This window comes from Lithobates pipiens, unplaced genomic scaffold (assembly GCF_037356315.1).
Source record: "Lithobates pipiens isolate NorthernLeopardFrog02 unplaced genomic scaffold, aLitPip1_a1.2 Scaffold_3, whole genome shotgun sequence".
Taxonomy (NCBI): domain Eukaryota; kingdom Metazoa; phylum Chordata; class Amphibia; order Anura; family Ranidae; genus Lithobates; species Lithobates pipiens.
Window position 1 is genome coordinate 2,891,533 of NW_027507790.1, and position 12,923 is coordinate 2,904,455.

General features: G+C 50.0%; 1 protein-coding gene across 3 annotated transcripts in view; it reads left to right on the forward strand.

The window, feature by feature from the left end:
- PARP2 (poly(ADP-ribose) polymerase 2) overlaps positions 1-12,923 on the forward strand; it is a 70,547-nt gene that overhangs the window by 7,077 nt on the left and 50,547 nt on the right. For all 3 annotated transcript variants that reach the window (XM_077461151.1, XM_077461153.1, XM_077461152.1), the window contains exon 3: positions 1,037-1,173. In XM_077461151.1, coding sequence (XP_077317277.1) covers positions 1,037-1,173 — 137 coding nt within the window. The remainder of the gene's footprint in view (positions 1-1,036; positions 1,174-12,923) is intronic.

Consider the following 12,923-nt stretch of genomic DNA (forward strand, 5'->3'; position numbering starts at 1 on the left):
AGACTTTATCTGAAATCCTTTGTCCATAAATTAATTTTAAGAAAAGGTTTTCAACTACAAAAATCCTTTTTTTTTTTTTTTCATGTCTTAAAGAGTATGTTACCCTAAAATGTCATATTCCTGATATGTGCCTATTTTACCATATCCTGTTCTTTTTGCATTCCTACCATGTGATCCTGCTAATCCCCCTCACTTTCCTATTTTAAATCCCAGCATAGTCAGTTTCCTGGCTGCGCAGGGAGCAGCACAGCCTACCTGTTCTCCAATGGTTAGATGTGTACTGACACCCCCCCTGCACACCCATTCAGTGGGAAGATCAAGAAGATGGGTGTACTGCTGTTTCTCCACCCCTGCCTCTTCAAGCCACTTATACAGCTTAGAAGGAAGTTTATGTGATCGACAAAAGAAAAAAATATATATACAGTATCTCGCAAAAGTGAATACACTCCTCCATGAGGACATTACGCTGCTGGATCTTACAGACCTTTCGCTCCTCCATCTTCCGTGAGGATGCTCAATAGGGTTTAGGTCTGTAGACATGCTTGGCCAGTCCATCACCTTTACCCTCAGCCTCTTTAGCAAGGCAGTGGTCGTCTTGGAGGTGTGTTTGGGGTCGTTATCATGTTGGAATACTGCCCTGCAGCCCAGTCTCCGAAGGGAGGGGATCATGCTCTGCTTCAGTATGTCACAGTACATGTTGGCATTCATGGTTCCCTCAATGAACTGTAGCTCTCCAGTGCCGGCAGAACTCATGCAGCCCCAGAACATGACACTCCCACCATGTTATTTTGAGGGGGCAGCAAATTTACACTGTTATACAAGTTGTACACTCACTACTTTACATTGTAGTCATTTTTTTTCAGTGTTATCACATGAAAAGCTATAATAAAATAGTTACAAAATTGTGAGGGGTGTACTCACTTTTGTGAGATTCTGTATATCTACACACATTTTTACCTTTCTTTTCTATTTTAGATGGAATGGGTTGTTTTACAAAGTTCATATATTCTTTAAATCTTTTTCTTCTTTACCTTAGCGCTGGAAAACAAACCGTAAAAGTCTCACCTGCTGTAGGTGTGCCTCTGCAAGTTGATTTTAAGAAGATGATCCAAAAAAATACAAAGACTGGCTACCAAAGGAAAATACGTCTTTCAGTAAAGGAACAGGACCAGTGTGAGTCTGTAGTCATAAATGTCTTTTGAAAATGTATCTCAAATTTCATGTGATATGCTAAGGAATCAGCGATTCTTTTTTTTTCTTCTCATACACTATCCCTTATTTTTATCTAAATCTCTTTTCTCTTTCGTTCATTGACGGACACAGCTCCAGTAATCTTGACCATAGGGTTATTACACTACCTTCAGGAGAGGACGAGGCAGAACATGTAATACATGTGAAAAACAGAACTTTACAGTTCTGTGGTCCCTCTGGTAATAACCCCTCAGCCTGCTTCCTGGAGCTCAGTTTTTTTCTGCCTAGTGAAGGAGAAGGACCTAGGCTCCCTGCGGGACCATTGGTCCTGGGATGTATTTCTGGATTTTGCCTTTTGCGCAAGATTTTAAGATCCTGTGATCTTCTATCAACAGCCGGCTGGGTGACAGGCTGGATAATATAGATCCTTGTAGTCTCCCCAGCCTGGCCATCGAGCATGTGCAGACCCTAGCTATGTGCTGGGTTGGCCACGATGTGCCCCCCAGGCTCCAGGAGCAGCCAGTGAGCGCAACGCTCTGGGGCACACATATGACCGGACTACCGATGCCTTTGTCACAGTGTGCCGTGACCAGCAGCTACCCCGTACTGCTCGAGTTGGGTCTGTGATGGGATGTCCCCAGCTCTTCCGGATGGTAAGTACAGCTCTTCCGGCCTCGGCGGGATTGAGCAGCTGGGTATTCCCTGGGAGGTCGATTAGGGGGTCCCTCTCTTCTCTCCCTGTCCCTATTTTCCTCCTCCTCAAGCCCCCCTGAACATCCTGCAATTGCAGCCAGCTCGTCTGCAAACAGTGCAGCGCCTTTGGACGCTTTGTCGGCGGTCCTCGAAACGTTCGTTGCCAGGATGGAGGCACTGTGCGGGCACAAAGGTGATAAAAACGGTAGTGGGGTCAGCGATACGACCAGTACTGGGCACAGCATTAGTGTGGCAGACACTTACTGAGTGGGAACTATTGCACCATGAGTTGGAGAAGCAGCAGGCCTCTCCTGTCTGCATGGAACTGACAGACCGGTTAGTGCACGGCCTTAAGTACGTCTGTGACGCGGCCCTGGATATGCTTCCCTTGCTTTCCAGGGCATCAGTGTCATCAGTGGTGCTGCGGTGCCTGATTTGGCTGGATGGCTCTTTGCTGAACGCTAAAGCTGCTCTGCAGATCGTTGCACCGCTGGTGGGAGCTGCTGCTGCTGACACAGTTTTCTCCTTTCTGCAACTGGGAACCTCCTAGGGACTCCAGGCACTCCAGGACGCCACAGGGTGGTGAGTCTAGCGCTAAGTACCACCCCCCCCCCCCCCACACACACACACACACGCGGCAGGAGGGTGGCACCTTCACTGTCCTAAGTCCCCTTGCCCCCTTGCAGGTGGCAGACAGGCTAGGGTCAGCATGGCTTCAGAAACTGGTGTTTCTTCCCCTGAAGTCCAGGCTATAGCAACCGGGTCACCTGCAGTTAGCGCGGTGCGCATGGACACCCTGTCGGCGGTCCTTGACTCCTATGTTGCTAAGATAGAGGCGGCACGTGGCAGGAAAGGTCCACGTAAGAGGCCCCCCCCCCCGTCCTCTGGGGGGAGCTCTGATGCAGACTCGGGCCCTGCTGCGGCTGGAGACCCCTGCTCTGACCCAACAGACGTGGCTGACCAGGACCATTCGGATAGTGAGGATGATTCCCCTTCCGGGTCCGCGCGCAACAAGGCGCTTGTTGGAGCACTTATCACAGCTGTGCGTGATACCCTGAAGATTCAGGAGCCAGCGGATTCCTCTGCTGATGTACCGGTCCCTTTTGGGTCCCGCAAGCCAGCACGTTCACCTAAGGTGTTCCCGTATTTGACTTATTTTGACAAATTCATCTACAGGGAATTTTCGGTCCCCAAAAATTTGGCGGTGCATTACCCCTTTGAGGAAAGACTTCTGAAAAAGTGGTCGGCTCCTCCGGTCGTGGACCCCCCAGTATCTAGGTTAAATAAAGTAACCACGATCCCGGTTGAGGGGACTCCTGCATTCAAGGATCCCACGGACAGGAAGGCCGAAGCAGTGGCCCGTTTCTTGTTTACGGTGGTGAGGTCAGCCGTGACTGAGTGGGCAAAACTTTTGCACCGCGAATTGGGAGAGTAGAATGCCTCCCCTGTCTGCGTGGAACTAGCAGACCAACTAGTGCATGGCCTTAAGTACGTTTGCGGGCCCTGGGTACTCTCCCTCTGCTATCCAGGGCCTCAGTGTGAGCCGTGGTGCTGAGGTACCTCATTTGGCTGAAATGCTGGTCTGCTGACCAGGCATCAAAGAAAGCCCTGACGGATCTTCCCTTCCTTGGCGAACGGCTCTTTGGAGCCTCGTTGGATGACATTAAGAATGCCACGGGTGGTAAGAGTACACTACTCCCACAGGCTAGGAAGGCTAAGGAGCCACGCCGCAGGCAAGGGCCCTCCTTTTCCGCTCACAAGCGGCTTTTCGTCCGCCCGGTGCTTCGGCAAAACAATCCCAGCCCTACAGGACGCCCACGGATGGTCAGAAGCGTCCCTGGAACCGCAAGCCTGTGAACAAAAGTGCTACCGCATGAAGGTTTGCCCCCACCCATGTCTCGGTGGGGGGTCGTCTTCCGAAGTTTGCAGCCCGTTGGACCTCCCGGTTATCAGACCAATGGGTCTGCGATCTGATTTCCACAGGTTACAAGATAGAGTTTCTCTCTTGGCCGCCAAACAGATTCTTTCCCTCCAGCATACCCGTGTCCCCGGTTCACCGGGAGGCCCTGTTAGGGGCGGTGAGGGACTTGCTAAATCAAGGGGTGATTGTACCGGTTCCGGAATTGGAAAGCGCTTCCAGGGGTTCTACTCAAATCTGTTTGTGGTTCCCAAGAAGGAAGGGGTACATCCAATATTGGACCTAATAGCCCTCAATCGCTTTGTAAAAGTGCAGAGGTACAGAATGGAATCAGTTCGCTCAGTAGTCGCTGCACTCCATCAAGGGGACTTCCTGGCGTCCTTGGACATTCAGGATGCCTACCTGCATATACCCATATGCCTTCGGCATCAAAAGTTTCTGCGTTTGGCAGTCGGGGAAGCCCACTACCAGTTTGTGGCTCTTCCTTTTGGCCTGGCATCAGCCCCCCGAGTCTTTACCAAAGTACTGGCTCCATTGTTGGCGTTGTTGAGACAACGCGGGATCGCGATCTTGGGTTACCTAGACGATCTCCTGAGAGCTTCTTCCACCTCAGAATTAGAGGAGGATATGGCGATCACCTTGCAGTTCCTGCAAACGTTTGGGTGGCTGTTGAACCTAAAGAAGACGGTGGTGGTACCGACTCAGCGTCTGGTGTACCTGTGGTTACTATTGGACTCCAGGGAAGCGAGGGTCTTTCTCCCCTCAGACAAGTTGCTGACTCTCAGATCTGCGGTCAAACTACTGATGAACCGCAAGTGGTCATCACTCCGCTTTTGCATGCAGGTGCTGGAGCTCATGGTAGCCTCCTTCGAGGCAGTACCTTATGCCCAGTTCCACACCAGAGTCCTGCAGAAGGAGATATTGACAAAATGGGACAAATCTCCATTGTCCCTGGATCGGCAGATCCAGGTGAGCCATCCAGTCAGGGACTCCCTGATCTGGTGGTTGAGGCCCCCAGTGATTCAGTCCGGAAAATTGTTCCTTCCTCTGAAATGGACGGTGGTCACTACAGACGCCAGTCTGCCCGGCTGGGGTGCAGTGATGGGGATTCAGTCAGCTCAGGGACTCTGGTCGACGGAAAAGAATCCAAGTTGCCGATCAATCTGCTTGGATTGAGAGCGATTAGGCTGTAGCTCCACATGTGGTCGATGTGTCTTCAAGGGCGTCCGAACAGGATACAGTCAGACAACGCCATGGCCGTACATAAATCACCAAGGGGGAACAAGAAGCTCAGTCACTGCTCGGGAGGTCGCTCACATACTTCGGTGGGCAGAGCGACACGTTCTGGCCCTTTCGGCCAGTTACACCCCGGGGGTGGAAAATTGGCAGGCGGACTATCTGAGTCGACAGATGCTGGACCCAGGAGAATGGGCATTGCATCCGGAGATGTTCAGGCTGCTGTGCCTGAAATGGGGCACACCAGATGTGGATCTATTGGCCTCCCGGCTCAATCGGAAGGTGCCGAGATTCGTGTACAGCACAAGAGATCAGTGGGCAGACGCGCTAGTGGATCCGTGGGATCAGTACCAGCTGATCTACGCCTTTCCTCCGCTAAAACTGTTGCCACGTCTACTTCGCAGAGTGGGGGCCGAGGGGATTCCAGTAATCCTGATTGGCCTCAGCAGGCCTGGTACGCAGACCTGGTGCGCCTGGTGGCAGACGTTCCCTGGCCACTACCGTTGCGAGATGACCTCCTATTTCAAGGTCCAATCCTTCATCCTGCTTTACCATCACTGGCTTTAACGGCCTGGCTATTGAAAGCCAGGTATTGAGGAACCTGGGTCTGTCAGACTCGGTGATTCCAACTATGCTGAGAGCGCGGAAATCTTCTTCCAGGAAGATATACCATCGTACTTTGAAGGCCTACGTCTCCATGTGTGAGGAGAAAGGGTGGCATCTCCGCTCCTTCTCTATATCCAGGATCCTGCGGTTTCTTCAGCAAGGTGTAGACCAGAGGTTGGCGTTGAGCACCATCAAGGGGCAGATTTCAGCTCTGGCTGTATATTTTCATTGACCCCTGGCATCTCACTCATTAGTGAGTACCTTTTGTGCAGGGGGTGCGACATGTAATCCCTCCGGTGCGTCCTCCGTTACCTCCGTGGGATTTGAACCTGGTGTTGTCGGCGCTTCAGAAGCTGCCGTTTGAGAATTTCAGGGAGATTCCTCTGCTGACCCTTTCACAGAAGGTGGTCTTTCTTGTGGCCATCACATCGGCCAGGAGTGTTTCAGAACTGGTGGCCTTATCTGATCATCCACAGGGATAAGGTAGTGTTGCGTCCGCAACCGTCCTTTCTACCGAAGGTGGTTTCGGCCTTTCATATCAATGAGGACATTGTATTGCCATCGTTGTGTCCTAAGCCTAAGCACCCCAAGGAGATAGCACTTCACGCTCTGGATGTGGTTAGGGCTCTAAAGGTGTACTTGTCTGCCACAGCTTCCTTTCGGAAGTCACTCACTGTTTGTTTCAGTGGCTGGTCCTAAGACGGGCATGGCGATTGTAGTCCAAGTCTACGCCTTGAAGGGGCAAGTGCCTCCCTTTCCAGTCACGGCCCACTCTACAAGAGCAAACGGAACGTCTTGGGCCTTCCGACACCAAGCGTCTGTCACTCAGGTGTGTAAGGCGGCGACATGGTCGTCTGTCCATATGTTTACCAAGTTCTACAAGGTAGACGTCAGTGCATCCGGCAAAGTTTTGCAGGCGGCCGTATAGTTGCAATTGAATTTTTTCCTGGTTTTTCGATAAAAACGCAGTACTGTTTTGGGTTAATGCACTGTTGCATTACTTCCACAATGTTGGGGATCACTCCTGTTGAGGAGACCTGGTTATATAGTGGTGTTTTTCCACACACTGCAGTTTTTTTGTGGATCGTAATCGTGGGTTACCTAGACGATCTCCTCCTGAGAGCAGCTTCCGCTCATAATTAAAGGAGGATGTGGAGATCACCATGCAGACCCTGCGGGAATTTGGGTGGGTGTTGAACCTCGAAGTCAGCGCCTGGAGTACCTAGGCTTACTGCTGGACTCCGTGGAAGCGAGAGTTTTTCTCCCTTCAGACAAGCTGCAGTCTCTGAACTGCAGGTGATTGTCGCTGCGCTTCTGCATGAGAGCCCTGGGGCTCGTGGTGGCCTCCTTCGAGGCGGTACCGTACGTTCAATTTCACACCAGAGTCTTGCAGAAGGAGATATTGACAAAATGGTACAAATCTCTGTTATCCCTGGATCGACAGATTCAGGTGAGCCAGTTAGTCAGGGATTCCCTTCTCTGGGGGCTGAGATCTCTGGCACTTCGGTCCGGGAAGTCGTTCCTACCTCTGCATTGGACAGTGATCACAATGGGCGCCAGCCTGACCGGCTGGGGTGGAGTACTGGGAGTACAGTCAACCCAGGGCCTCTGGTCGAGGGAGGAATCCAAGTTGCCGATCAACGTGCTCGAGCTCCAAGCGATCAGGCTAGGCCTATCCACATGGTCGATGAGACTAAGAGGGCATCCGATCAGGATCCAGTCAGACAACGCCAGGGCGGTGGCATATGTCAACCACCAAGGAGGAACAAGAAGCTCGGCTGCAGCACGGGAGGTCGCTCACATCCTTCGGTGGGCAGAGCGGCATGTACCGGCCCTGTCGGCCATATACATCCCGGGAGTAGAAAACTGGCATGTGGACTATCTAAGTCGTCAGGTGCTGGACCCAGGAGAGTGGTTGTTGCATCCGGAGGTGTTCGGGCTTTTGTGCCTGTGGTGGGGCACACCAGATGTAGATCTGGCCTCTTGGCTCAATCGAAAGGTGCAGAGGTTCGTATACAGGACAAGAGAGCGTTGGGCAGACGCATCAGACGCGCTGGTGGCTCCATGGGATCAGTACCGACTGATCTACGCCTCTCCTCCGTTAAGACTTTTCACGAGTGGAGGCCAAGGGGATTCCGGTGATACTGATTGCCCCAGATTGGCCTCCGCGTCCTTAGTACGCCGACCTAGTACGCCTGGTGGCGGATGCTCGCTGGCAGTTACCGATGTGAGAAGACCTTCTGTCCCAAGGTCCGATTCTCCATACTGCTTTACCGTCGCCGGCTTTAACGGCATGGCTGTTGAAAGCCAGGTGCTAAAGAACCGAGGCCTGTTGGACTCTGTAATCTCCACTATGCTGAGGGCACGAAAATCTTCTCAGAAGATATATCATCATACGTGGAAGGCTTATATCTCCATGTGTGAGGAGATTCCGTTTCCAGGATCCTGCTGTTCCTACAGCGAGGAGTAGACCAGAAACTGGCTTTGAGCACCATCAAGGGACAGATATCAGCCTTGGCTGTTTTTTTCCAACGACCCCCTGGCGTCTCACTCTCTATACAAGGGGTCCGGGATGTAGTCCCTCCGGTGCGTCTACCCTTGCCTCCGTGGGATCTGAACCTGGTGCTATCGGTGCTTCAGAAACCGCCGTTTGAGAACATCAGGGAAAGTCCCTTGTTGACTCTTTCCCAGAAAGTGGTCTTCCTAGTGGCCATTACATTGGCCAGGAGGGTTTTGGAACTGGCGGCCTTGTCTTGCAAGTCGCCCTATCTGGTTATCTACAAGGATAAGGTGGTATTGCGTCCACAACCTTCCTTTCTACCGAAGGTGGTTTCGTCTTCACCTCAATGAAGACATTGTGTTACCATCTCTGTGTCCTAAACCAACACATCCTATGGAGATGGCCCTCCATTCCCTGGACGTGGTCCGGGCTCTAAGGGTTTATCTGTCTGCCACGGCTCCCTTCCGGAAGTCAGACTCTGTTGGTTTTTTGTAGCTGGTTCGAAAAAAGGATTGGCTGTCTCGTCCACCATTTGCAGGTGGATTAGACAGATCGTGGTCCAGGCTTACGCCTTGAAGGGGCAGGTGCCCCCCTTTCCTGTCATGGCCCATTCCACTAGGGCAATTGGGACCTCTTGGGCCTTCCGAAATCAAGCGTCAGTAACCCAGGTGTGTAAGGCGGCGACATGGTCGCCCATTCAGACCTTTACAAAATTCTACAAAGTGGATGTAAGTGCATCTTCTGATGCCTGCTTTGGCCTCAGTTTTGCAGGCGGCCATGTAATGTTGCAATCTTACACTCTTTCTTCTGTTAAGAAAAAGTTACGTTTTTGAATATTAATGCACCTTGCTGCATTTGTTGACCGCAGGTTCTGATGCGGTTAGTTAAGATGGTGACTCCCCTCTTAGGGAGCACCGCTGGTTGTGGGAGAAGTTATGTTGCTGTTCCCACCCCTCATTATGACACTGCTTGGGGACATCCTTAAGGTCAAGCTTACTGGAGCTGTGTCTGTCAATGAACGAAAGAGAAAATAGGATTTTTGTACTCACCATAAAATCCTTTTTTCTCGGAAGTTCATTGACGGACACAGCACCCTCCCTTCCTATTGGTTTATGTTATACTGCTTGTTGACATACTGAGCTGCAGGCTGAGGGGTTATTACCAGAGGGACCGCCCCCTGGGCGGAACTGTAAAGTTCTGTTGTTTTTTACATGTGTTACATGTTCTGCCTAGTCCTCTCCTGAAGGTGGCGTAATAACCCTACGGTCAAGATTACTGGAGCTGTGTCCGTCAATCTCCCACAGATAGCAAAAATAAACCATACAGTTGCTATAACCCTTCGTATAAGCTATTCAAAATGAAAAATAAAATGTTGCCTTTTCATTATTTTAACCGGCATTGTGATTTTTGACAATCCAATATAAGCTTACTTGAAAAATCTCCTTTCATGTTGTGAGCATTGCCTGTCTACTGGCACAACTACCACAACTTACTGGATTCCATGTATGCTTTGCAGTTATCCTCTACTTATTATTTTAATTAAGGACTACATATTCCATGGTACCTTGTTGCATGGAAGCAGATATGACGTGGAATGTTTGGTACTGACTGTGCCTCCTGTCATCAACAAGGCAGGCTCTGTGAAATGTGTTATACAGCAGTGCATATTCATAAGGCATAGAGGATATGTAACAAAATTCAAGGATTTAAATGTGTGGGATAATTGAAAAAGAAAGCTTTCAAGTTTTAGGCTGGGTTCACACTGCTGCGGCTACGAGAACCGGATGTGATTCGCACCGCACTGCAGTGCAAATCACATCCGATCTCTGTGCGATGCGAGTTCAGCCGTACAGATAGTATGGCTGAATTCGCATCGCACCCGCCCCAAACTCGCACAGGACCCTTTTTTTGGTCCGCAGCAGAATCAGATCGCATGGGTGTTCACACCATGCGATCCGATTCCTGTGCGAGTCTGCAGATCGCACTGCGATATGCGAACTGATCTGGGGGTGTCATTAACATTTCACTGACACTCCCAGCAGTTCGCATAGGGCAGTGTGAACTGCCGCCGGGATGTATGCGATGCGGGAACCCGCTGCGGATTTGCGGCGTTCCAGCATCGCTGCAATGTGAACCCAGCCTTAAGGGTCATTCAGATCAATAGAAGTAGACTAAAAATAATGAAATTAAATGTGGAAATTAATACATTATTTTAAATGGACATTAACTGGATCCCGACCAGCGCACGCCGATGTACGTCGGCAGAATGGCACGGGCAGGCATATTGGCGTACAGGTACGTCCAATCTTTAATGCTGCCCTGCCATCTCGCGTGCTGGTTCGGGACCCTCGTGAGTCTGGTCCCGTGTCCCGCGGACTCGATCGCCGCGGGCATACCCCCGGGCATACCCGCGATCGTCTCACGGGGCGGCTGAACGGAGAGATGCCGTTATAAACCGCATCTCCCCGTTCTGCCTAGCAACAAGTGACGCTGATCTCTGCTCCATGTGCTTGGAGCAGAGATCAGTGTTCACTAAATGAAAGCCCAGCCCCCCACAGTTAGTAACACACCCCTAGGAACACTTAACCCCTACACTGCCACCCACTGGTTAACCCCTTCACTGCCAGTGTCATTTACACAGGAATCACTGCATTTGTATAGCAGTGATTGCTGTATAAATGACAATGGTCCCAAAAATGTCCGATGTGTCTGCCATAATGTCGCTGTCACAATAAAAATCGCTGATCGCCGCCATTACTAGTAAAACAAAAAATTAATAAAAATGCCATAAAACTATCCCCTATTTTGTAAATGCTATAACTTTTGCGCAAACCAATCAAAAGCTTATTGCGATTTTTTTTTTTTTTTTTTTTTTTTTTTTTTTTTTTTTTTTTTTACCAAAATATGTAGAATACGTATCGGCCTAAACTGAAGGAAAAAAATATTTTTTTATATATTTTTTTGGGGAATATTTATTAGAACAAAAAGTAAAAAATAATGCTTTTTTTTTTTTTTTTTTTTTTCAAAATTGTCGCTCTATTTTTGTTTATAGCGCAAAAAAATAAAAACCGCAGGGGTGATCAAATACCACCAAAAGCTCTATTTGTGGGGGAAAAAAAGGACGTCAATTTTTGTTTGGGAGCCACATCGCACGACCGCGCAATTGTCAGTTAAAGTGACGCAGTGCCGAATCGCAAAAAGTGGTCTGGTCTTTGGCCAGCAAAATGGACCGGGGCTGAAGTGGTTAAATGCCATTTTAATCTTCTTTTTTTGTTTTTCTCATCTGCTCATTGAAAAACACAGCAGAGATCTTGCATATCTGATCATAGGTTAAAGTGGTAGTAAAGCCTGCTTTTGTGATTTTTTTTTTTTTTTTTTTTTTTTTTAACCTACAGGTAAGCTTAGAATAAGGCTTACCTGTAGGTAAAGAAGAATATCTCTTTAGGATGTGCTTTTGATGGTGAAATTATGTGATACAAGAGGTAAATGTTCAAAGTACCTTGTAAAGAAAGTCCATAACAAATGAGGAGTAAAAATAAAATAAGGGATCAGTGCCACTGCTTTTTAAAAAAAATTCTGTACACTCCAGCCCTCCTGACACCACAGCCCTCCTGATCCTACCTACCACTGACCTCTCTACACTGCCCTACCTACCACTGACCTCTGTACACTGCCCTACCTGCCACTGCCCTCCCGTACACTGACCTCCCGTACACTGACCTCCCGTACACTGACCTCCCGTACACTGACCTACCGTACACTGACCTACCGTACACTGCCCTACCTGCTGCTGACCTCCCGTACACTGCCCTACCTGCTGCTGACCTCCTGTACACTGCCTTACCTGCTACTGACCTCCCGTACACTGTCCTGCACGCTACTGACCCTCCCGTACACTGCCCGGCACGCTACTGACCCTCCCGTACACTGCATGCTACTGACCCTCCCGTACACTGCACGTTACTGACCCTCCCGTACACTGCCCTGCGTGCTACTGACCCTCCCGTACACTGCCCTGCGTGCTACTGACCCTCCCGTACACTGCCCTGCGTGCTACTGACCCTCCCGTACACTGCCCTGCGTGCTACTGACCCTCCCGTACACTGCCCTGCGTGCTACTGACCCTCCCGTACACTGCCCTGCGTGCTACTGACCCTCCCGTACACTGCCCTGCGTGCTACTGACCCTCCCGTACACTGCCCTGCGTGCTACTTACCCTCCCGTACACTGCCCTGCGCGCTACTGACCCTCCCGTACACTGCCCGGCACGCTACTGACCCTCCTGTACACTGCACTGCGCGCTACTGACCCTCCCGTACACTGCCCTGCGCGCTACTGACCCTCCCGTACACTGCCCTGCGCGCTACTGACCCTACCGTACACTGCCCTGCACGCTACTGATCTCTGTACACTGCCTCTGCTTTCATGATGAACTCAGGCATCAGACTTGTGGTAGAAAAAGTTCTCACTGATGCTAACATTTAAGGTAAGCTAAGTTTATGTTTTTACAGTGACATTTATAGCAGATTTTTCTAGGTATTTAATGCTGACTTTTTATTAGGGGCTTGCTAGTTAATTTCTTTAAGAAAAAAAAGGGGGGGGGGGCACTGCACCCAGGTGATCTTTGATCTCTTCAATGTTGTCCAGGTAAATTTGATGATAAAAATATGGCAAACAACTAAGAATAATGGGGTATAAGGGATTAACTGAATATTCACCTATTTGGAAAAATTTTAATCTGCAAGAACTCCTCAATGTAGAAAAGAACAAGGAATGGGA